This window comes from Petromyzon marinus, chromosome 45, assembly GCF_048934315.1.
Source record: "Petromyzon marinus isolate PM22_M1 ecotype Great Lakes invasive population chromosome 45, UKy_Petmar_22M1.pri1.0, whole genome shotgun sequence".
In the NCBI taxonomy this organism is placed as follows: Eukaryota; Metazoa; Chordata; class Hyperoartia; order Petromyzontiformes; family Petromyzontidae; genus Petromyzon; species Petromyzon marinus.
In genome coordinates this window covers 8,852,971-8,878,579 of record NC_133711.1, presented here as the reverse complement: position 1 = coordinate 8,878,579, position 25,609 = coordinate 8,852,971, and the positions used below count along the sequence as shown (strand labels likewise).

Below are 25,609 nucleotides of genomic sequence, written 5' to 3'. Positions count from 1 at the left end.
GCCGTGGTGGCAGCGCCCAGCACTGCAAACAGCCACGGGGGCTCTAACAACCACGTGATGCTTCGTGTTTAGATCAGTGGTTCCCAACCCACTGCTTGCTGTGCAACCCTCAACAGAACTATCCATTGTTCTTTGCTCCCACGACCAGCATATATATAGGTTTAATGTATTAACAAGCGAGATTTTAAATATATATTTTTGCACACATATTAATGCCATGTACACGTAAATAACAAATGAGACAGTTAATTAAGATTTTATAACATAATAACAAACAGGTCCCTGCAGGGTGGGCTGGTAGGAATATTGGCAAAGTAATGTCACGGTGCCTTCGAACTTCGCCTCGCAAATGGTATTCGGCTGTGGGCTGTGTGTGAATTTGCCACATCCCCAAAAGCGAAGTTCGCAAATGAGATAATGTGACTTCCAAATGTTGGGTGCAATAAGACATATCAAGTCTCTGCGCTGTCTATTGCTGATTTTACACCCAACAGCACGAGATTTCACTTCGTTAAAGTATTGAAAGGGGACGGACGGACACATTAATCTATTGCAGGCTGGTACACTCAGTTTACAACTTAGTTCCTACCAGTATAACATTTCAAATGATATATCATAATACTTCTAATCGCACTTTTTTTAATCATCACTTTACTGCAAAGTTTATGCAAAGTAACCTACCATCATGGTGAGTACATCAACCACAGGGAAACACTGGTTTAGAGCAGAAGAATGTTAATTTTAAGCAAAAATAAAATGCTGATATCCCATTTACAGCTGCGAGCCTATGGTAGAAATTCGACATTCCTGTGTTGGAGACTAGTTTCTCCACATGACACTTTCAACAAAGTGGTACTTCTATTCCGGTCCCCAAAGGGGAAGGAAGGGCCGAGTTGACCCCAAATTTAAATAAATAAATAATACCTTCCCTTTATTGTATCCTCCCACTCCGTGCTGATCGCGGGCCAAATAGCAAAAGGGGTAAATTCCACTCAAGGAGTTCCGTGCTACGGACCACCGCGCTCGGAGCGGTGCAGCACCAGCCGGGTGGCGTCGCACCGGCCCAGACCAGGGTCCGGCTTGCTCACCCCGTGTATGTTGTCGATGGTGGTGGTGACGAGGTGCAGGATGTTCTCGGACATTCCCCGCAGCGCTTCATCCGTCACCTCCTCGGGGTCCGGCGGCCGCGGCTTGCCCTGCACCTTCACGGCAGCATCACGGTCACCCACCGACAGATGTTTTAGTACAACTGGAACTGAGGATGCGATATACATACCCGTAATTTTTCAATAATACAATTATATATTTTGACGTAATGATTTCAATCGAGTGCTTAAACACGGAGCATATCAGAAAGTATTTTATAACCTACACGGAGACATTATGAAGATAAAGAAAAGGGTGTAATGGAGGCGCAGTGGTTAGCACACTACACTATGAACCCAGTTACCCGAGTTTGATACCCAGTCATAACTAACATCGGTAGGGTCCCCAACTTCACCAACCACAACTGTCCAGCATAGTGATGGATTTGGTCAAAATACTCATCATGGAAAGCGTCATCAAGTACCAACATTTTGGGGGAGTTGTGCATCGGAACGTTTAGAAAATTTAAATTTTAGGAAATGTTTTGGGAGGAAACCGGTGTGCCTGGAGAAAAGCGACACCTCAATCAAGGAGACAACAATGAAAGGTTCCACATGGATAGGTTCGCATACCCATTTCCAGTGCTGCCATTTCCTGACCACATTGTAAAGCCCAGGGGGTTCAGAAGTTTTACAAGTCTCTGATCCACCAACCCTTGCTTCCAGAGCAATGCGTTATTGCTGGTGTGTGTGTGTCACCACACACACACCAGCAATAAACAGAAACTGCATGCACAGTTATTTAAACACAGGCAGAATGTCATCCCTTTCATACATTTGCTTGCTATAGTATAAGCATTCTGCCATTTTTACTGGTTTGTTCATAAAAAATGTATATGAGTCATAAATGTATAGGTTGTACAGTAATTGTTTATGTAAAATTAAGCTTTGGCTCTGTATACATATGCAAATTACACTTATTATAAACCTTCATTCCAGGTTTTATGATTAAAATGCAAGTTATTGTATTTGAGTACTTGTGTTCATGACACAGGGTCACATGCCGCATGCAAGCCTACAAAAAAGCAAATGCACAAGATGTGATGTAATCTAGTTAGCTAGCAAACAAAATGGTTTAGCTCTTTCCCAATGTTTTGATGTGCATCACAAGTTCTCTTACAGCATAGCAAGCAGCACGATAGCATCAGCTGACGGTCTATCTTACACAATATTGCACAACCACAAAACTCACTAGAGGTAAAACCTCTGTCCTGACTCTACATATCAAGAGGTAAAACCTCTGACCTGACGAGAGAGATCTAGAGGTAAAACCTCTGACCTGACACTAAATATCTATAAGTGTATATATGTGCCGTGTACATATATAAGCGTATAAAGCTGCTGTGTGTATATATATGCGCTTGACAGAAAACGTATTCTTAACATGCGCACTCTTGAATGGCACGGTACGATGTTATTAGTACTACCAACGTGATGTATTTTAAACATCGAGAAGGTAAAACTCACAAAATCATACCAGAGTGAACACAAAAGACCTTGCAAAATACACAGGGCAATACATTTACGTTAGAAAATTAACAGTAGCACTCAACAAAATCAACAGCTGTCCGACTGTTATTTCGCTTGTTGTTTTAATGGCATCTCAAGACTCTTTTTCAGGAGTGGCCCTGCCAAGCATACACAGTAGGGGGTTGATTTTGCTACTTGGAATCCCAATTGCGTTATTTTAATTTCAGCATTGAGATGTTTTGGGTTTTGAGCTATGGGAAGGAACCAGAGAACCCAGAGGAAACCCATGAAGATCGGTGGAAGAACACACAGAAAATGTGCCCGAGTTTGAAATTTAACCCAGGTCCTTGCTTTGAGGTACAATGGTTACTCACTGCGCCACCGTGCCACCCCCTAGGTGCAATCCACATCATTTATGGTTGTTTATAAATGGGCAAGTAGGAAAAGTAGAAAATGCCAGTGAATATGAGGCTTTGGACGTATACATGTGAACTTTCGCACCGTACTTAGCCAGTAAAAGACTGTGTCATGTGCTGTGGGCAGTGTTGTGCAATGCATTTCCTGGGGAAGGAAAATGTCAAACTGCCAGACATTTATAGGTTAGCTGTACAGTTTGGTGATATGTGTATCACTCAGAAGCATGTGTGATAGGACTATTGCACTAGGCTTATTGCGCCATGGAATGGTCAATGAATGATTGGGCACACAGAAGACGTAGAGACTGAATGGTCAATTAATGATCGGATAAGCCAAAGGAGGAATGAAGGACCTACGAATGAATAACCACACCAACGGTGAAGATATTTAAGTGAACAAACGAATGGACACGCCTATGAGGAGACCGAATATCGAATGGTGACGTCGAATCAAAAAGGAGATGCTAAAAAGTCAATGAATGAAATGGATATGGCAAAGGAGGAAAGACTGAAAAGTCAAGGAATGAATGGACATGCCCATGGACCTGACACTGCGGTCAAGACACAGCGCGCACACCCGGAGCAGCCTCACCGGTGCCGTTTCCCCCGTGTTCGCGCACTGTTTGATGATAAACTCCACCATCTGGTCGCCGCCCTCCAGCTCCAGGTATCCCCTGTGAGCCATCGTGATCACTACCTGTGCCAGGGCCCTCTTCACCTGCACGAACATTCAAGCGGCTTGCTGGAAACAAGCAGCGGGGCATCGCAATACAGCACTCCCGACATTTTCCCATGACACACGTTAGCCCTGTGACTAAATCACCCAAAATTCATGTAGAGTAGATCATAGATAATTTTCCAACGGCTTCAGCGGGAAGGGGGGCGCCGGATTTTCAGAAACGCCAGATAATCACGTCATTATTTAAAATAGCTTATTTTTGCACATTCTTGCAAAACATTATGTTTTAGCTGCTGTGTGTATGTTTTTTTGAGCTTTAAATGTTTACTCCATGAAATTGGCATGAATATACAAATAGACAACCGAACCTCGAAGACTCTGCATGGGGTGATGTACGTACTATGCTCTTGTTTCAACAACATGATGTGTTTGACGATCGCCGTTTTGCCGGTTTCGCCGGATCGGCCCGGGACCACCGGATATTGTTGGAAGCCGGATAATCGCGTGCCGGATAAACGATGATCGACTGGATATAGGTATTCTTCATTTAACCAGGAGATGAAATAAACCGATTGAGCAGCCTCGAATATTGTTGTCCAATTGTTAAGATCCCGTTTGTATTGTTTCTCAATTGCTCCATGTGGTGTGTACATTGTTGTTTGCTCCATCAGCCAAAATGTAAACACTAGAAAATCATAACTGAAATTAACGCATTCTCGTACGCTTATTGCGAGTGCAAGAAGCACTTAATTTGTTTTATCGAGATTCTACGGTGCGACACGTACATTTATAGACAAAAAATACAGTAACAATTTGAACAGTCAATTCTAGACCATGCCGGTTCATTGGCCACTACAAACTAAAATAACACGGGGGGGGGGGGGGGGGGGAATGGTGGGGGGGGTGCGTTTACACAGCTTTAAACCTAAAATAATCAGTGTCTGCTTTGTGCACTTACCTTATTGCTCTGCTCGAGCAAGAGGAGTTTGATTCCAGAGAGAATGACAGGCTTTTTGTCCTCGATCTGAGGGGCTGAGCGAGACAAAGAGAAAACCTCTGACCGCTTGCAGACATGTTTGCGTCTGCACGGTAAAAATGAGGCTCGGGAAATCTCAGCCCTTACTTGGGGGAGAAGAGTTAAGATATTGGCACTCCAAAATGTATTGCTACAGAAGGATACTGCATCTGAGCTGGACCCAAAGAGTGACCAACGTAAGGAGTAATAAAAAGGTTGCACGTAGAAGAGGACCTCATGATGCAGGTAGTGATGAGGAGGAAACTGGCACAATTTGGACATATATGTTGGATGGACAACAACAACAAAAAATTGTTGTTTGGAAAAATGGAAGGAACAGGAAAGCAGAAACCCTAACAGAGAATGAGTTGACGACGAAATAAGAGATTGGTGCCAGAAAGATGTGGCACGACTTGAGCATGTAGACACAAGACAGAGGAAAGTGGAAACAAATGGCGAAATGTGCAGTGGACACCTACAGGCTATCTCCTCCCATGCATTGTGGTGATGATGATGATGATTGGGGAGCAGGAATTACACAGAAGAGCTGCCCGGGCCGATGCTCTTTACCCGCAGAGTTGATGAGGTGCTTGAGGATGATGAGCGTTCCGATGCGGTTGCGCTCGTTGTTGTGCTCCAGCTTCTGAAGCAGGTACGTCAGCAGGCGGTCGGGGATTACCCTGCCTGTTGGGCGGAAAGGTCGCCGCAACAAGAGCACAAGAAAAAGGATGAAGGGGAACCGGAGTACGCATGGTTGGTGATCATTGTTATTATGGATAGCAGGCTGCGTCCAACCGCTCTTGTCATTCAAATTAGATGTTGCCGTGTCTGTTTGCTGGCCGAGACACCCTTGAAAAAGATGGGTAACTTAATCGGATAATAAACTCCTGATTCTGATTATATTTATTTATATTTGAGGAATCCGATGAGCTATAAAGCTCTTTTTCTCAGATGTCCAGTAGGGGCAGGTCAGAACATTACAACATGTGCAGCACTTATGTTAATCTACCGCAGGATATGGGCCTCCAAAAAAACATACCTGTCAACCCATACGGTTTACCGTATTTTCCCGCATATAGCCCGCATACGCATATAACTCGCAGACGCATATACCCCGCAAAAACAGCGCTTGGTGTAAAACAAATTTCAGATAGTCCGCATCGTCATATACCCCGCATGCATTCATATCTTTAACGTCGTTACCGCAGCTTAATTCCATCATATTAATGCAAAGTTTACATTTGTAATACATTCCACTATCAATTGTTAACATTAAAATCATAACGTGCACAAAGAAAACAAACTACTTAAAACAGTAAATAAGTAACAAAAGTAAATATCCAATAAATAAGTAACACATAACTGGTAGATAAGTAAGCGTACTGTTAGGCTTACCAGCATTCGACCTCATTATATAACAGCTACTGGACCGGTCGTTACCCCTGTACAGTTTTAGCACTGGTAGATTGCGCACTGCGCAGACAATAGCGGCACTACGGTAACGCCATTGCCTCCTGGAAACAAAGCCATTGGAAGTTTGAAACAAAGCTCATGGTCGCGACTGTATAGTGCTCAGCCAATCGCAGCGGCCTAAGGGACTCGGCAATTTTGATTCCGCGTCTACCAGACGCTTGTTAAGGCCCTTACCATTGTGCAATCCATAGCCTCAGCTGAAACCGTAGCTTACAGGCAAATGTAAACATTGTACAAATAATTTGAATAATTTAAAACGTGATAACATGTGCAATTTTAGTGCGAGTGGTTTAATCAGCAGTGCTTTAGTCAAAGGTAAGTGTTGCACAGTGGATAGTCCTACCATGAAAAAATTAAACGAGTTATGACATGTCACACGTGTAAAATATTTTTGGGATAGCCCGCACCTCCATATACCCCGCAGGGTCTTGTTTTGTTTGTAAAAAGTGGTATACACCGCGGGTTATATGCGGGAAAATACGGTACCCATATTTTTGTACAGGGGAATTGAGTTTTCAGGCGTACACAGCCGTTTCAATATGGGCATAAAAATGTTGGCTATTTGTTTGTGTTTCTCCCTTCTGATGGGACTTACTAGGATTAATGTTGAGATTTATAAGGGCACGGTGTGACCAATAAGGTCTGAATTGTTCATCTGAATTGGTCTGTAATAAGGTAGGCACTGATAAGGGGTTGACACGTATGAAAAAACCACGCGGGTCGTTGGGGTTACTTGACCATACTTCAGCACGCCGGTCAGATTTGATGAATTTGGACAAAGATGCCGGCGGCAGACATGACTCACTCTTCATCAAAATAACGTTTATGGACCTCCGATGTCTCCCAATAAGCAGGGCGGCGCAGATTTTACGGTTGATACACCCGCCGGAATCTCAAGACGCAGCGCAGAAACAGCGGCGTGCACTCGCTTACTTATGACAGTGAAGCAGCGAAGAATCTCATTGTGATTTTTCATCGCCAGGTTGTTTGAGAAATCGACCGGGATGCACACCTGTGGCAGCAGCAACAGCAACAGCCACACTGTTCAACAAACTCCTCACTGACCAAGCACAATCATTTCAGCTCAATGCAGAAACATAATGCGGGCTCAATGTGAACCACTTGGGGGGTGGGGGGGAAAGATATCTGTCGGGGTAACACCCCGCTAGAAGAAATGTCAGAGCTTGAATACCTCGGGCATCTGTTGAGGGTGGACCGGAAACAAATAATTACATTAAGAGAAGGAAGACGGCATGTTTAGTGTGCTTTTGAAAAACTTAACGTAATGTTGAAGTTGCAAAATACCAGTCTGCCTACAGAAGACGTTTAAATCAGGGTGTATTCCTCTGTTATAAGGTATGGATTGGGAAAAATGGGACATGCACAAAGAAAATGGAACAAATTGCTGAAAAGCGAGGAGAGGTGCGCGATTGGTGTGGTGGCGAGCGCAGGGATAGGATTGCCTGGCAGCATCTTGTGGGGACCACCATGCCCCGAGGGGTTTGCGACTCATGATGATAATGACAGGAAGAAAACCACATGCATTAGACAAAGATCCCCCAATATAGCCTTAACAGACTATTGGGGAAAGTGCTGTTAGCGAGCACCTATGAAGGCCGGCACAGCACACGAGGGGGTGGAGTAGCCAGCACTGCCCCCGGCCGCCTTCGTCTCTCTAGTGGCGAAATTTCAACACATCGCAACCAGGATACTTATTTGAGGCCGAGTCTACCTAAGGGAGGCCCAGGACCGGTTTAGATAATCGTCACTGGTGATGGCCGTGAGCGGAAATCGAACTCGGGTCGCAAGGTTCGTAGCGCAGCCCGCTAACTGCTATACGACCACTCCCCACACATGTGTAAGAGAACACACACATGTATGAAGGCATACTATTTACCCCGAAAGAAAAGTTGGTGTGCTTTAGGCCAGACATGTCGCTATAAGGGATGATAGCCGGTGGCTGCGACTCATGGTGAAGGGAATATTTGCACTGCAGAGCAGGAGCGATTAAATCAGCTCGTGTGCTGCAGGTGCTTGTACGAATGTACTAATTTTTCCCACCGTACGTAGCCAATAATGCTAATCGGAGATGCGAGGGGAAGGACAACAAACAAAAAAAATATATATTTTCTAAAGAAATGAGTTTTCAGTCTATATTTAATGAACTGTTACATCGTGAGACCGTGGGAAATGGCAACGACCTTGGAAGGCCTTCACCAAGCTATGGCAGGGGGTCATAGCTAATGATGATGATGATGACGATCAATGTGAACCAGAGAGGGACCTTCTTCTTTCGTATGGCCATGTACGCAAAAGTTTGTACAGATGTCACAGTTGAATGTTAAGGTCCTTCGACCAAACCATGGCGGCATTGGACGCCGTACGGATTGCAGCAATAACGCCAGGGTGTGCATGGTTGGCGCACTCGTAGGCGATGCGTTTGAGAGGGATGCTGTTGTGCTTCATTACCTGATGGTGGAGCGTGTTAAACAGTACATCCACTTGGGGTTCAGGAACACGGCGGCCCACATTCGCTGACGCGTCCAGCACTTGGCACAGACCCTGTTGTCAAAAAAGGCATTTGAAATGTATTCTTCAACGCGCAAAAACACACCGGTGGTGTTGGAGATACTTGACAAAAAATGGGCTTATTACATACGTTTCCAATCTTTCTATGATTGGCTAATAGTTTCCTGGTATCTAACCGGATGTTACAAATTATTTCCTATGAATTACATCAGCAATTATAGAGCTAATGCTAAAATAGAGTTATAAGATGAGAAGACTTATGGATATACAACGCTTCTGGATGTTTAAACATAAACAAAATTACTTGTAAGTAACATTCATATATATATAATTTTAAATGAAATACCCAACGTAATGCTAATTGGGCTTTCGGTGTTACGTCAGGAGACAATCCATTCAGATCCCACACAGAGCAGAAAAACATTTCCATCTCAGAGAATGGACCCCAGGAAGTGGATATCCCAGAGCTATCTCTGAAATCCCTTCATGTGAGCTCTGGTCCACACAACGGGAACACTTTCCCACCCACTTCTGCCAAATAAGAGTACCACTTCCCACATTACAGTGAAAAATCTGTATTTAAATTCGCAGGACCGTAACTTAGCAAAATTACGTGTGGACCCAAATTTTTATGCGGTGATTTATTTTTTGGTGCACTCATTGTTGTACACGTTGAGATAATAAAATAACACTCCACTTGAGGTTCCACTTAATTCACGGGCGGCTACCCGGATTTTAACCCAGGAACTTAGTGGTGTCACCTCAGCGCTACGAGCTCTGTGGCCCCCGGTCCAACTCTGACGGTCGCTCATTACAATTCACACAACCCCCCACGACAGCACAATGAGCCCAGATCTAATCGGACCTGAAGCAGGACCCAAGATACGGACCCCGCACCTCCGATTAGCCCGGTTGGCTACGTACAGTGCGAAAGAAGTTCAACATGCATACGTACATACCTTCTGGCCCAGCTGAGTGACCCGTTCAGGCCGTGCCCGCTCTATCGCCTTACCTGTGTGATGTAGAAAGGCTCCGAGTGCTTTTTGTACAGCATCATGAAGCCGGTCAGCAGGCGTGGAAGCTGCTCGTCCAGCTTCTCCCAGGTGAGTAGGTGCGCCATGTGGCCTAGCGCCTCCACTATCATCAGGCGAAGCTGCGGCAGAAAATCCAGAGCGTCTGGTGTCTTGGCGGCGGCAGCATTACAGCACGTCCTCGAAATTCCAGGATTCATCAGGGGTGGGGTGGGGTCACCGCCCCCCCCCCCCCCACTGCATCCATCATCTTAATGAAACCATGTTATTTCCATGCATACAATGAAGGCCGTCTGTAGCTTGCAATGTTAGCCGTATAGTTGTTTTTTCATTATAAATATATTATGGAAAGCAACCGCATAAGAAAAATACTTTTTACACAATCAAACGCTCAAGTTGCTACTGTACAGCAGTAAACCGGTTGCTACATGGCTGTGAACATGAATGAAGAAGCAGCTGGCAACAAGTCAGCTTTGCATCACGCGCTGTTCAGTCTTGGAAGTGTGATTTTCTATTCTTTCCTTTTTATGTTCAAATTTTAGAAGTCCTCCAAAAAAAACCTCTCGTTTTACGCAGGACACGAAATAGCTGCCCCCGTTATTTCCAGGACACGATATATTAGCTGCCCACGTTATTTCCAGGTATTTCCAGAGACCCATTGATTAAAAAAGTGAACGCTATGAATTCCCAACAGTGTTTCACTCATTTAGTTTTACCTGAAAAATCTGCGAGGCACAAAACAACAGACGTGGCCTCTGCTGAATACAAATATGTATGTACTTCTATATCCAACACATTAAACAAAACTACTGCAATAAAATTGTCATTTACAACAATGCGTAGGGATATAAAATGAGCACTTTGGAGAGTTCAAGCAGTGCACGAGACAGTTGGGGTGATTGCTCAATTTCCAACAGACTGACCAACGTGTTTTACTGTCAGCAGTGCCATTTCATCTTGAGAAATTGACTTGCCAAATCATAACACGATCCTAAATCTTAACCGAATACCAACATGAACCTCAACCCCTATTTTAACCCTACCCTAAACTCTATCTACACCCCAACCATTTAAAAGATAGAAACGCTTGCGCGTCGGTATTTCTCATGGAATCAGGCAGCCGGATGATCTGGCCGTGGAATTTATGTCTCCACTGACGGGGCGAACGGGGAAGATCGTCGCTCATGTTTCCCATGGAGGCTGTCTCACAGCATAGAAAATCTAATCTTGTGACGTAACACTATAACTGCAGAGGTTTTGGCCACATGGGTCATGGAGTGGTAATTTGGATTTAACTAAAGTAGCGATGTATTTTTCAATGAGCATCAAGTGTGACAATGACTAGGACTGCCCAACACAGACCAAGGCATGCATAACTGTTAATTAATTTATAGACTACGCGATAATGTATTAATGTTACGAGTGACAGAACTGCACTCAGAAAGACCAAACATGGTCATTGGCTATATATGTATAAAAAAAACGTACTGAATTCACAGAAATTTGTTTGACCTAATAATACTGGGAGGGCGAAGGGTGTGAGGAGAGGGGGGAAATGACACGCTCTTCACAACAATATTTAATGACCGAGATTGGACTAAACCTTTTACTGCTTTCCTCGACGAGACTGAATGAATGACCAAATTGAATCCACAGACTACTTTCCCCGCAGGCTGTCGTCGCCTCGACTGAGACCAACGACTAAAATTCAAATGTTGGCTCAAGAACAGTGCGCAAGAGAGCCCAGCCCAACCTTGGCCTCCTTGCTCTGCAGCCAGACGTTGAAGAGGACGTCGTAGGCAGAGTAGATTTCATTTTGGAAGGCCTCCTTCCGAACCGTGGGGTCGGGGGCCTTGTCCAGATTAGCCACGTACTCCAAGATGCTCTCGCTGAAATGGCTCAGCGCTGCACGGAGAAGGCCCACAGTGAACGTCAAGATGCATTCCTCCACAAACAGGGGGCAGCGCAGTGGGAACCAAACAAAAACTAAACTATTTTTTAACTATGAAGAAAAAATAATAGATATTACCCTTTGTGGCAATTTCTTTTTAAATGTATTACGTGCAGTTTTAATTCACTCTCAGAGCGATGAGAATAATCTAGAGGCATGGGAAACCACAATTACACATGACAGCCAGAACTGGTACCAACAATTGCCCAAGCTTATTTCTTAGATGTTGGGGTATGGTCAACTCCATCAATGAGTGTTTATACGAGCATGAGGAAACCGAAGTACACGGAGAAAATCCACGTGCGCGGGGAGGGTAACACCCAATCCCCGTACAGATAAAAAATAATCCTTTTACTTTACTGCCAAATCCAAGCAATCCAAGAGATGGCGACCTCGACTGCCACTGGTAGGGAGTTTCAGGAATCTGCGATTCATCAACCCACAACTACAAAGCACTCGATTATAGGTCAGTGCCACCGGCACATACGTGTGATATTATGTTCTCAATGCACAAGTAAATTATTGTAACATGCAAAGTATATATATTTTTTATAAGTGAGCATGTCAGTCACTCAATCCAATGCTGGAGGAAATCACATCACCATACAGTTGTGGCCATGGGGGTTGCTTGACCATGATTTAACCATGCTGGTCAGTGCGGGTGGGTGAAGGTGGGGGCAGGACCAGCAGAGAAATCAGTCGCCGCTGATGTTAGTCACGGCAGGGAATCGAACTCAGGTGGTCGGCTTCAGAGCACGGAGCGGGAAGCACTCAACGGCGGTATAAATTAACAACTAAAAAGTATAGGAAAATTTGTATTTATGCATAAAGAAATAAGGGACTGTGTTGTCAATGGTGCACAGGAACATGGAAATAAACAACTAACCACTTTCATCATAAGCACTACCCCATTTCGAAAAAAAAAAGTTTCCAAAAGTGGCTTTTCAAAATGATTACCCCACAAAGTAGTCACTAGGCCACAAGAAGGAAACCACCAGAGCATCGACTCCTCTGCACACAGGTTTCTCCTATGTGCACGGATTAACCACAAGTGTAGAACATGACTCGGTAGGTCCTCGCCATTTGGGCCATACGGCTCTCCCACAAGCTTTCAGGTCATACCGCTTGTTGTTCAACGAGATGTCTGACGTTTCGCACCAAGCGCTGGGGAGACTCTTCTTTAGCAAGCTCACCCGCACACGGAGCGAAACGTGGAGCAAAAAAGTCGGACATCGTGCCAAACAACACGCTGCACGACCCGAAAACACTTGGCAGGGCTACGAGGCAAGAAGCTTTACCCCAAGTAAAGTCTTCAACCGCAGTGAAATTGCACAACTGATGAAGCGACGCTCGTGCTGGCCAATAGTAGAAGTGGCAACAACAAAAAAGGGGAAAAATAAACCAAAGTCAAGTGGTGGTGACAAGCTGTCGGTACCAAACGTGAAGACCCATCTCATGTTGTCCTGTTTTGTCACTCCAAGCATGGGCAGCATGATGCCCATTGTGGCGGTCAGGAAGGGCACCATCCCGTACACTGGCAGAGCAACACAGCGACAGCCGACGCACACAGGAGGGAAACTGTAAATCAAACTCTTCTGTCAAAATGTTTTTCCAAGGAACTCTTGAGGATACGATCGAGGTGGCCGCGTGGCTCAGATGGATCCAGCGCCGAGGCCGGCATTGCTGAAATTCCAGGTTTGAATCAGGGTTTCAACAATCCGTGATTAACCTGGGCTCTCAAGTGTAGCAAGTTGATGGTCTCAGCCTGATCACAAGCAAACTAACAAATACTCACAATGTCAAATTTGGTCGTTCACTGCATTTAACCAATTCCAGTTCTGAGACCTAAATATATTAGTTTAATTGGCATACGACAAACGATCTTTGAAGGGAAAATAAAATGTGTCGCTCAACCCCAGGTAATGAAGTCTATTCGAGTCAGTTCAGAAGTAGTTCTAAAGGATCATCTTCTGGGACTATTCTTTGACACAAATTGATGCAATTCAAGATGCACAATTCTAAATGGAAAACATCTCATGCCATGACACCGTTAGCTTATTTCACATGTAGACAGTAAACAAAGTAAGACGTATAAAAAAACACTGCAAAAACTCATGCAGTAGGTCAATGAAGTGTTACCATTGGCAGTGGCCAAATTAGCCAGCGTCTTCATGGTAAAGAAGTGCGGTATCATTCCTGGCTGAAACTTCTGCAGCAGCTCCTCCATGACCACACGGACGAAGCCACTACCAATGGCCACGAGCACGTTGCTGGCCGCCTGCTGCCACTCCGGGAGCACCTCCTGCAATGCGCCACACGCACATGGGTTCCAAGCCACTTCTTCACGCAGTGCAATGGAAAAGCATGTTGTAGCTTGCTGGCCTGTCCATGCTGGACATCTGTGAAAAAGAGCTTCATAGCTCATCGGATTCCTCCGGGTCTAAATCAAAATTCTGATTCTGCCTCCCATTCTATCAGTGGCCTTTACTAACTGTGCAGAGTTATTGTGCAGGTGACTTAATTGTATTATTATTAAATATTTATTGCTAGCTTGTATTTATTTCTGCAGGAAGGGCCCAATAAGGCTCTTTGTCATGCGCATCCTGCGACAGTACAGATGATACACAGTACAGATCTCGGTTACATTCAGGGTTACGTAGGTCGCAATACAAACAGCAAGTATTACTCTTTGGTTTTTTCGGTAAAGTCACGTATAAATAAGAAATAATAATAAAATAAAATTACATAATAGTATAAATACGACGTTTCGATTGCAACGCAAGCAATCATCATCAGCTATAGAAGAGCTAAATTTAAGAGAGAGAGGAAACACAGAGAGATGGTGAAGCACATTAAATTAAAACAAGATTCAGTAAAATTTGGAAACAATATAATGCAGCACAGAGGGTCGGTCAAAACACAATAAACGCATGGTTGGCTGATTACGTTATTTCAAAGATTGCTAAATTAAAGGTTAAGAGTGATAGAGTACCTATAATTTAGCAATCTTTGAAATAACGTAATCAGCCAGACCATGCGTTAATTATGTTTTGACCGACCCTCTGTGCTGCATTATATTGTTTCCACATTTTACTAAATCTTGTTTCAATCTAATGTGCTTCTTCATCTCTCTGTGTTTCCTCTCTCTCGTAAATTTAGCTCTTCTATAGCTGATGATTGCTTGCGTTGCAATCGAAACGTCCTATGTATACTATTATGTAATTTTATTTATTATTATTTCTTATTTATACGTGACTTTACCGAAAAAACCAACGAGTAATTCCTGCAGTCACGAAAGCACCAAATCAAGTTAAACAGCAAGTATATTACAGTAATAGGGATGTGGTCCAAAATATAAAAAAATACATAATTTTCAGCCAAAAATAACTGAAGGAATTTTTTTTATTGAAAAAAGTAGAGAATCATTTACCGATAACTTAATTATTATTATGATTACAACTGTTTACCCAGGAATGGCTCACTGAGTCTCAAGAACCTTTTTCAGGAAGATCCTGCCAACTTTAAGCACTCGGTGGTGATGTTGCTCTGCAGCTGCTGTGTGTAATCCCAATTAATTAATTTGCTTAATTGGGATTTTTGGCCAAAACCAGTTACAATTTAGTTTTTTTTTATCTTTGGGAGGAAAACGGAGAACCCGAAGGCCACCCCATACCTAATAGTGAGAGAGAATACAGCACACTCGCTGGCCAGTACACTATACTTCGTCATCATATCAATGATTGCCAGCTTTGCTACAAGTGGTTATACAGATTTTAGCACAATATAAATTACCACAGCAAATGTTCAAGGATTAAAAGAGTGTCATATTTTATCTTTGAGAAAGCAATAAATGTAGTGATCAACTCCACAAAAAGGAGTATGACTCAATTCAGGGCAACAAAGTTGAACAGTGTGTTTTAAAAAAAAAACTACTACCTAATTAAGGTAGGTGGCTTTTTTATATCCAACATTGGAAAAACTTAATAACTATAACCTGGTTTTACATGATTTTTTTAGTCAAACAGAGCCCCGTTATGTGTCCACATATAAAAATATATTCTTAAGCCTATCGCCACCCTATTGACGTTCCAAACTAATACTAACCAGCAACATTTGTTTAAGCGAGCAACCAAACATTGGACTGGTTTTGACCTTCTGGCTGTCATCAGCAGAGTTACACAAAAGCTAGTGGGCTGAGCGGGCACCTTGGAGCGAGTCATCTCCTCGGAGGCGAGCGCCACAATACTGCGCGCCAGCGGCTCCGACAGCTGGTGCAGCGTGTCCTTGATGATGAGCTCCATGCTGAGCAGGATTACCACGCGGTGGCCCTGGGGGAGCTTGCCGGGCGACAAAGATCCCCCGGATAGCCTTTAACAGACTGTTGGGGCAAGCGCTGTTAACGAACACCGATGAAGGGCGGCACGGCACACGAGAGGGTGGGTGGCCAGCACCACACCTGGCTGCCTTTGTCTCCCCAGTGGCGATGTTTACACACCACACCAGGTACTCATTTGAGACTAAGTCAACCCAGGGGAGGCCCAGGACCAGTTCGGATAATCGTCACTGGTGTTGGCCGTGAGAGCGAATCCAACTCGGTCACCGGGTTCGTAGCGCAGCGCGCTAACCGCGACACTACCACTCCCCAGGCCACAGACACAGCAACACGCACACACAAAGATCCCCCCTCAAGCCTTTACAGACTGTTTGGGCAAGTGCTGTTCACGAACACCTATTAAGGCCGGCACACGAAGGGGTGGTGGCCAACAACTGTGCCCTGCCACCTTTGTCTGCCCGACACCAATGTTTACAGGGCTGAGTTGACCTAGGTGAGGCCCAGGACTGGTTCAGACATTCGTCACTAATTTTAGCTATAAGCAGGAACCTAACTCCGAAGTCGTGATTGCAGCGTGGCACGCAAACCAGTCCCAAAATACTCATCGCAAACCTGCAGCATACACCATCTCGGCTGTGCCCATACACTCTGTGAGCATCTGCACGCGGGCCAGTTGTCTCAGCCGTGTCAGGGGGCGGCCCGCAATCGAAAAGATTGCGCGTTCAAATCCCTGGCCGGGGGGGCCAACTCGGCCCATCATCCTGCAATGGTCAATAAAAACCGTGCCGCTCTGTGTTTAAGTCAACAGCGGTCGCCCCGTGGATAAAGTCGACCATACCATAGGCACGCAGAATTTCAATCACTGGCTCAGAGCTGTAAAGAGGCGATGATTGAACACTAATTTCTTTAAAATTGCATTATAAGGTCGCACTCATTACACACAAAGTGCTTACCACAAATGAACCACAATACCTTGATGATGTCAAGGAACACAAACCATCACGCGAGCTCTGGTCATCCTCGCAGCGGTTTTTGGCAAGTGATCGAACAAGGACGGTCACTGCATCACGCGCGTTCAGGTGTGCTTCTGTGGCCATCTGGAACGCTCTTCCTTCCGATATTAGGAAGCCACTGGATCTACGCACTTTTAAATCTAGATTGAAAACTAATTTCTTTAAAACTCCTTTTTGTGTTTAGCTGTCCTCCCCAGCACCTCCGAATAGCACGATTGGCTACGTACGGATTCACAAAAAAAGAATAACCTACATACGAGCACCAAAGCATCAATGCTCATTTCATCAGGAAATCACTTTGATTTGCACTTCTGAATTAAGGTACCCCTTCCCCCCGTCCCTCCTTCCATGTAGAGAACGGCACCTTGCTGTGCTTGGTGAGGTAGGAGAGGCAGCACTCGAGCACCGGTTCTGGATGGCGGCATCCAAGCTCGTTGAGGGAGCGAGCGATCCTCTCCCGCACCGCCTCGTCCTTGTCGAACGCCGCGTCTGCCAGCGCAAGGGCTACCACTGCCCAACGCAAACGGAACATCAATAGTCACGCGTCGCCGCCGCCACCACCAGAACACACACTGGGCTGGAACAGCGGCACCCATTGTTTCACTGTGCCTCTATGCTCCCCGTTCGTATTCTCCCTGTATGCATCCCCCACCCAGTGATCAGCGGCGATGATAAATAAGGTCCAACAACCCCCCCCCCCCACCCATTGGCCTCCTGTGATCCAGCACTTTGGGAGGTACAAATTGGCTGCAAGGAGGACAGGGGATCAAAATTATATTAAACGTAATCGTAAAATAATTTGTAAAGAGCATGCATTTCTCGAAACAGAAAGATTGGTGTTTCACTGTGAACTCAGCAGAGCAAATATGTTTCTTCAATATATTTGTGTGGAGATTTCTGAGTGTCATCACCTATTTGTGTGCCGGGTTTTAACTGCTATTCTGGTTTCCTCATTCTTGCTATAAGCTTGCTAAACAGCCTGATGCAAGACCCGCGAGAGAAAAAATAATTTTTCTCAAGACTTAGTGAGGTTTTCATGGCTAAACGGCATTATTATTATTAGACCACCATCAAACTACATAAACCACCACCCACCACTACCATCACACACCACAAGTTAAGCACACACCACAAGCAAACACCACTCACCACATACAATCATCCACAAAATGCACTCCCCCCCCCATACCATAGATTCCTCGTGTAAAAGTGTTTTTGGGTTTATGCTGATTGCTTTACTTCTTTCTTTCTTTGTATGGAATTTGTCATTCACTCATGCAAATGTGCCTCATCCCCAGTCTCTCAAGTTGTATGTATCACCTGGTTAAACAAAGTCAACTTGAACATGACCCACCACACCGAATCCCACAATAGAAACTCTGGAGCCAGCACACACCTTAACCCACGATCACACCACGCAAAGATGACACAATTACCCAAACAACATCCACTTTCACACGCTGCAAAATCAAAAATGCATCACGCCGTCCAAAAGCATCACCTACGACACACGCACCACGACTCATCACCACACCGCTGCGCATGACACATTTCTAAAAGCCTCATAAACATTGTTCCCTCTCAATATATTGCAGTGAAAAGCTGCCGTGACTCCTGCAGCAATCATTCACCTGGGACTTGCTGAAACGCGTTCACTCTCGGTTCTCACGTGTAAACTAAAGCCGCCGCCCCCCCCCCCCCCGAAGGGATGATGTATATACAAGCCTGTGTACGAGTGCATTTGTTTGTTTTATCCTGCTCCAACAACTGAGAAAACCTCAGAACATTTCAGACTTAAGATTGTAATCGTTCGCCATGACTGAACAAGAAATCGTCAGTATCATTGCTGTTTACAGACGGTGAGTTTTTTTTTATAAGAGAGGCTTAATGTTTCAAGCTCTCATTGGCAACGAGTGCATTTTAATCCCAGATCATCGTTTGTTATATTTATAACACTGGGGACGTGTAGTAAGAACCGGATATTTAGCAGAGCAAACAGTAATACAAGCAATCACATGCGCACATTGCGAAAAAAAAACCCAAAATAACAGAAAATAGCGCAGGGCGGACAAGCATAATTTTTCAAACAAAATAAAGACAAACGTGTAAAAATCATCAGGAGTTCCTGAACCAGAAGATACCAACAACGCACCTCTTCGGTAAATGCTCGTGTTTTTTTTTTTGCATCGTGCACACGTGTTGAGTGTTTGTGTCCGTTTGACGCATAGGCTTTCGCGACCAATATTAGCCATGCGTTTTTTTTTGGGGTGAGATCGCGAAGTTACTTGATACAATGTGTGTGTGTGTGTAAAATAAGGAGCAAATGGATAAGGGGCCGTCCATAAATGACGTCACGCGATTTTTGACCCCACCCCCATCGTCACACGACGTCACAAAAAGTCAGACCCCCCCCTCAAATAGACGTCACTAAGCTCCGCCCCCCCCCCCCCGAAAAAAATATAAAACATGCTTCAAATCGCTTTAAACTAGTGTCATTGTAGTAGTGCGTATTTAATGTGCCGCAGCACTCTGATGTTGTACGAGAAAACATTTATTTAAAAAAAGTATATTTAATTAAGTAGAACGTGTTGTCTATATTTATTTAAAGTTGCGCGCAATTTTGACGTGACGTCACATTTCTCAAACCCCGCCCCCCTCCTCGTCACGCATCGTCACAAATGTCTGACCCCACCCCCCTAGGTGCGTGACGTCATTTATGGACGGCCCCTAAGACACAACACTAAGCACTGAATTTGAGACCATATAACCAGACCAGCACACTGCACTGTATTGTACGAGAGTGCAACGGGTCATTAACAGAGGAATGTTGGCAAAGAATTTCCTTTCAAGCACATGACATTACTATGTAAACACTGCCATTTCCTTATGTTTTAAAGTGTGCACTTACTACTTCTTTGATTCTTTCGGTAAAGTCACGTAGGTATAAAATAAAATAAATCACGTTTCCATTGCAACACAATCAATCGTCATCACGTGGGAAACCACAGCAATAAACATTTCTTTTGCTTAAGTGGGGGGAAAAAAATGTTCTTGCTGTGGTTTCCCGCCTGATGATGATTGCTTGTGTTGCAATCGAAACGTCGTGATAATTTTTTTTATTTTCTACCTACGTGACTTTACCGAAAGAACCAAAGAGTGTGGATTCCTGCAGTCACGAAAGCTTCAAATCAAGATTGTAAGGCACTTACTGTATACAGCTGCGCTCAGGCATAACTCAAGTACAGGATCGTTATATTCTGCAGTCACGAAAGCTTTAAATAAAAATTTACAGGATCGTTGTTTACAACAAGATGAGAGCCCATTGAGACAAAGGTATTTTTTTTTCGCAAGGGAAACCGGACGTGCAAAGTTACGAATTTGAAATATCAGTGATGACAAACAAAGCCAAACAACTTAAACAGCTGAATTGGTGAACACAAAAACGAATTCTCTCTAGAAAAAAAATACATGTGAACGTGAAAAAAACAATGTACGCTACACGTTCAAGAACATTCGCACACAAAAACAAACAAACCCCCATTGAGCTTCACAAATTACACATCACAGCTCTGCTGAAAAGGTAAACCTACCGATATAGCACCAGCCACCAAGAGCCATCGGCCAGATGGTTACGCGACTGCATTCAGAAGGTTACAATTTCAAATCCTAGTTGAGAGTTTGGCTCGGCCCATCATCACTTCGGCGTCGACAAAATGAGTACCACTTGTCGGGGGGAAGCTAAGAGTTGTTTTGTTTTTTTGTTGCCATATGGATAGACTTAGCCCTGTCAAAGGAATGTGTAAATTCTACAATTGGCTCACATCTGTAAGCTGGAGACGAGTACCACTTCGATGCTCGTTTGAGCAGAACTATCGGATTTATATTTTTTTTAACAAACATGAATCGACTACCAATGAGTTCACTGAAAAACAGGTCCCTGCAGGGTGGGCTGGTAGGAACATTGGAATTTTTCACTTCGTTAAAGTATTGAAAGGGGACGGACGGACACATTAATCTATTGCAGGCTGGTACACTCAGTTTACAACTTCGTTCCTACCAGTAAAAAGTGTTCTTAGAGTTAATGCTTAGGCCATCCGGGTTGGAGATTAGCTGCACTTGAGGAAAAAAACAAGGTAGACTAAAGGGACAAATAGGGGTATTCCACTCTCATTGTGACTTTAGTGTGGACGCCGTTTCAATTATTATCCACTCCTAATTAAAACTCAGTAACCCATTATTTAAGGATAAAGAAAAACACACTGGCAGAACGTACGAAGTGTTGGTGAGTTATGGCTTTGTCATCTTGATCTTGAAACAGACGTTATACGTCTTCAACGTACTCCAAGTAAACAATACATGTTTTTATAGCCGAATTTACGCATGTATTACACTCCCCATGGTTTTGTTTAACTCATAGCCCAAAAGTTAGTTTACCGAGATAGACACGCATTTGTTATTTACATTTTGTTTTTCATGTACATCAAAATTACATTGTTGGATGCCTGCATTATTGAATCATAAAAACCACCATACATTCGTCAAAATGTCAAGGTTTTGCTCTTTCTAAAACAGATTAAAAGCACAGGCGTTTGACAACTTTAACGCCACAACGACAATGCTGAGTTCGAAGAGCAATTAAAAACTTCTGTTCGAGGCCTCCCTGCGACTATGAACAATTACAAAGTGTGAAAAACGCATTTCTCAGGAGCCGTGTTTTGTGTTCAGCCTGTTGTCCTCCACCCCGCACCTCCGATTAGCACGGTCTGACAGCGTACGGTGCGCGAAAGAAGTTTCACACAAATACAAATTGCATTTGAATTATTTCAACGAGTAGTTTGAGCAACCCTAGCTAGCTAGCTACTACAGAGGTGGTGCCGCTAAGAGGGTCCCGGCTGGTGGCGAGCTGTTAACTCCCTCGCCCGGTGTACAGGAGGAGGAGGAGGTCGTGGATTCCATCCCGACCTCTGCTGTATATTTGGAGTTTGCATGTCTCTCTCAGTAGACCTTACCTGGTAAGATAAAAAATATATATATAGCTTAGTAAAAGAGAGAGCGTTGTTGCGCTATGAGGAGTATGAGCCTGGATACCTGAGTTCCGAGTCCCGGCAAAAACATCAGTGGCGTCTGATATGCGAACTGGTCCGGTACTCAACGTCACCAACCCGCACTGACCGGCATGGTGAAGTATGGCGAAATAATCCCCCCCATCCACTCACAACCAGCACGGCGTGAGGAGCCTTTCAGTCAGCCAATCTCTCTCTCTGCTCTCTACTGTACTCTGAAGGCACGTTGCCCGAAACGTCAGTCTGCTGAATACCATCCTCGTAGTGCGGTGACGATGACAAACCGTGGCAAGTAGACGATTGATAAATCTCTCGGGATAAACAAAAAAAGACCAAGAGGCGTGTGTGACACGTCCCGCTTGACGACGATAAACATTCACTGCCGCTGTTTGACCGGGCAGTCCGTCCGTGGACACTGGCAGTGCGCACGAGAGGCGACCGAGGAAACCTCTTCCCCGCGTGCACCCCGTGGGGCCTAGCTCACTCGACCCGGCAAAACGGCGCGCCCTTCCCGACTGCGATCTAGCCGAGGGTCGGCGAGTGCGACAACAAACGAGGCGGGTGCTGGGTGGCGACGGATTACCTTCGACTTGCGCAGGCGACATTGCGAGAGGGTCTTCGGTCGAACGGGTCGGCAGCGATGTGGTCAAATGTCACCTCTCGGCATCGTTGTTGTTGTTGTTGCTGTTTCTGCCGCTGCTCTAAAGAATATCGGAGACAAGAGTTTGGAGTTCGATGCGGCGTAGAAGCGATGCCGTCATATGATGACACACGTGAGCGGTGGCCACCGCCTCTGCGTGAAATGAGACAGAGGCGTGTGTTTTCACAGCCGGGAGTCACTCAGACAGAGGCGTCTGTTTTCACAGCCGGGAGTCACTCAGACAGAGGCGTGTGTTTTCACAGCCGGGAGTCACTCAGACAGAGGCGTGTGTTTTCACAGCCGGGAGTCACTCAGACAGAGGCGTGTGTTTTCACTGCCGGGAGTCACTCAGACAGAGGCGTGTGTTTTCACTGCCGGGAGTCACTCAGACAGAGGCGTGTGTTTTCACTGCCGGGAGTCACTGAGGCACAGGGGCCTAGAGACCTATCGGCACGAGGACAGGCATAGAGACACAGGGACATGGTCTCTGGGACAGAGGCACAAACACATGGGGACATCGATATGGGATCAGACACAGAGACGTGGGTGGGGGGGGGCAGAAACATATACGTAGAGACGTGGACATGTACACACAGAGACGTGTGTTTACACAAACGGAGATACATTTTTATTATTGTTATTTCTGTTCTTGTTTACTCAGTGGAGTCTCAATACTCGTTTTTTCACAAGAGTCCAGCAAAGGCTGTCGCTACGTGTAATCCCTACAGGTACTGTTTCAAGTTTTCAAGTTTCATTTATTAGGTATAGCCCTATGAGCCATGCGGCTCTTAAGTCGGGTGCACGCAACAAACAAAATTTGAACACAACATCTAAAGCGACAACGCGTAACAGAAACATCCTGGAATAAACCAGCAAATATTCCACACACACAAAAAACGTATTAATACGCTGTGTGCAAAAATCAATGTGGTGCAAGCCAACAACAACAACCATAAGACAATTTAGATTAACCATATGTTTTCGAATCAACAAAATAAAGCTATAAAAACAATGTAACAGTAATCATAGGAACTGTGATTTTAAATTTAACAATAAACGATATACATAACACGTACGACAAAACCTGCAGCCATAGCTGGCAGCACGACACTCCCAGTATATGATGTGTGAGTGAGTCAGCGGCAGTGTGAGTGAGTGTATGATGTGTGAGTCAGCGTATGATGAGTGAGTCAGTGTATGATGTGTGAGTCAGTATTAGGTTGAGTGAGTGTATGATGTGCGAGTCAGCGTATGATGAGTGAGTTAGCGTATGATGTGTTAGCGCATGATGAGTGAGTCAGTGTATGATGTGTGAGTGAGTGTATGATGTGCGAGTGAGCCAGCACACGATGAGTGAACCTGTGTATGATGAGTGAATGGGTCAGTGGATGTGCGAGTGTATGATGTGTGAGTAAGCGCATGATGAGCGAGTCTGTGCATAGTGTGTGAGCGAGTCAGTGTATGATGTGTGAGTGAGTCAGTGCATGGTGTGTGAGTGAGTCAGTGTATGATGTGTGAGTGAGTCAGTGCATGATGTGTGAGTGAGTCAGTGTATGATGTGTGAGTGAGTCAGTGCATGGTGTGAGTGAGTCAGTGTATTATGAGCGAGTCAGTGCATGGTGTGTGAGTGAGTCAGTGTATGATGTGTGAGTGAGTCAGTGTGTGAGTGAGTGAGTCAGCGTATGATGTGTGAGTGAGTCAGTGTATGATGTGTGAGTGAGTCAGTGTATGATGTGTGAGTGAGTCAGTGTATGATGTTGGAGTGAGTCAGTGCATGGTGTGAGTGAGTCAGTGTGTGAGTGAGTCAGCGTATGATGTGTGAGTGAGTCAGTGCATGGTGTGAGGGAGTCAGTGTATGATGTGTGAGTGAGTCAGTGCATGGTGTGAGTCAGTGCATGATGTGTGAGTGAGTCAGTGCATGGTGTGAGGGAGTCAGTGTATGATGTGTGAGTGAGTCAGTGTATGATGTGTGAGTGAGTCAGTGCATGGTGTGTGAGTGAGTCAGTGCATGGTGTGTGAGTGAGTCAGTGCATGGTGTGAGTGAGTCAGAGCATGGTGTGTGAGTGAGTCAGTGTATGTGTGAGTGAGTCAGTGTATGATGTGTGAGTGAGTCAGTGCATGGTGTGAGTCAGTGCATGATGTGTGAGTGAGTCAGTGCATGGTGTGAGTGAGTCAGTGTATGATGTGTGAGTGAGTCAGTGTATGATGTGTGAGTGAGTCAGTGCATGGTGTGTGAGTCAGTGCATGGTGTGTGAGTGAGTCAGTGCATGGTGTGTGAGTGAGTCAGTGTATGATGTGTGAGTGAGTCAGTGTATGATGTGTGAGTGAGTCAGTGTATGATGTGTGAGTGAGTCAGTGTATGATGTGTGAGTGAGTCAGTGTATGATGTGAGAAAGTCAGTGTCGGCTCCCTCAGCTCGCGCCGTCGCCCCCCCCCCCCCCCCCCACGTTTTGGACCACAACGCCGTTGCCGGAGGGGTTGGTGGTGGTGGTGGTGGAGTTGGTGGTGGTGGAGTTGGTGGTGGTCGAGTTGGTGGTGGTGGAGTTGGTGGTGGTGATGGTGGAGTTTCTACCGGAGCGCGTGGGTCGCGAGGCAATGAACGCACCAGTTGGCTTATGCACTTTTAAATCTTAAGTTGAAAACTCATTTTGTTTCCAATTGCTTTTTGTGTTTCGCTTGTTGTCCATCCTCCGCATAGCGCGGTTGGCTACGTACGGTGCGAACGAAGTTCAACCTACAAACGGCACGGCCGTGCGCAACTCTGATTGGCCAGCGGCAGCAGCCTTACAGCACCTGCACCAGCCGCATTGAATCCCACGTGGCGCGTTCGGTTCTCAGTTACGGTAAAGGT

The 25,609-nt window shown here is 45.1% G+C and overlaps 1 protein-coding gene across 2 annotated transcripts in view; it reads right to left on the bottom strand.

The window, feature by feature from the left end:
- Window positions 1-22,942, bottom strand: part of MROH1 (maestro heat like repeat family member 1) — a 65,281-nt gene extending 42,339 nt beyond the window's left edge. For both annotated transcript variants that reach the window (XM_032971154.2, XM_032971155.2), the window contains exons 1-13: window positions 22,702-22,942; window positions 17,420-17,565; window positions 15,915-16,046; window positions 13,849-14,011; window positions 13,145-13,243; window positions 11,512-11,663; window positions 9,740-9,880; window positions 8,668-8,760; window positions 7,132-7,210; window positions 5,296-5,409; window positions 4,669-4,742; window positions 3,624-3,749; window positions 1,089-1,202 (exon numbers count right to left, since the gene is read on the bottom strand). In XM_032971154.2, the coding sequence (XP_032827045.1) occupies window positions 1,089-1,202; window positions 3,624-3,749; window positions 4,669-4,742; window positions 5,296-5,409; window positions 7,132-7,210; window positions 8,668-8,760; window positions 9,740-9,880; window positions 11,512-11,663; window positions 13,145-13,243; window positions 13,849-14,011; window positions 15,915-16,046; window positions 17,420-17,565; window positions 22,702-22,723 (1,455 nt within the window). In that variant the 5' untranslated portion in view covers window positions 22,724-22,942. The remainder of the gene's footprint in view (window positions 1-1,088; window positions 1,203-3,623; window positions 3,750-4,668; window positions 4,743-5,295; window positions 5,410-7,131; window positions 7,211-8,667; window positions 8,761-9,739; window positions 9,881-11,511; window positions 11,664-13,144; window positions 13,244-13,848; window positions 14,012-15,914; window positions 16,047-17,419; window positions 17,566-22,701) is intronic.
- Window positions 22,943-25,609: the final 2,667 nt, after the last annotated feature.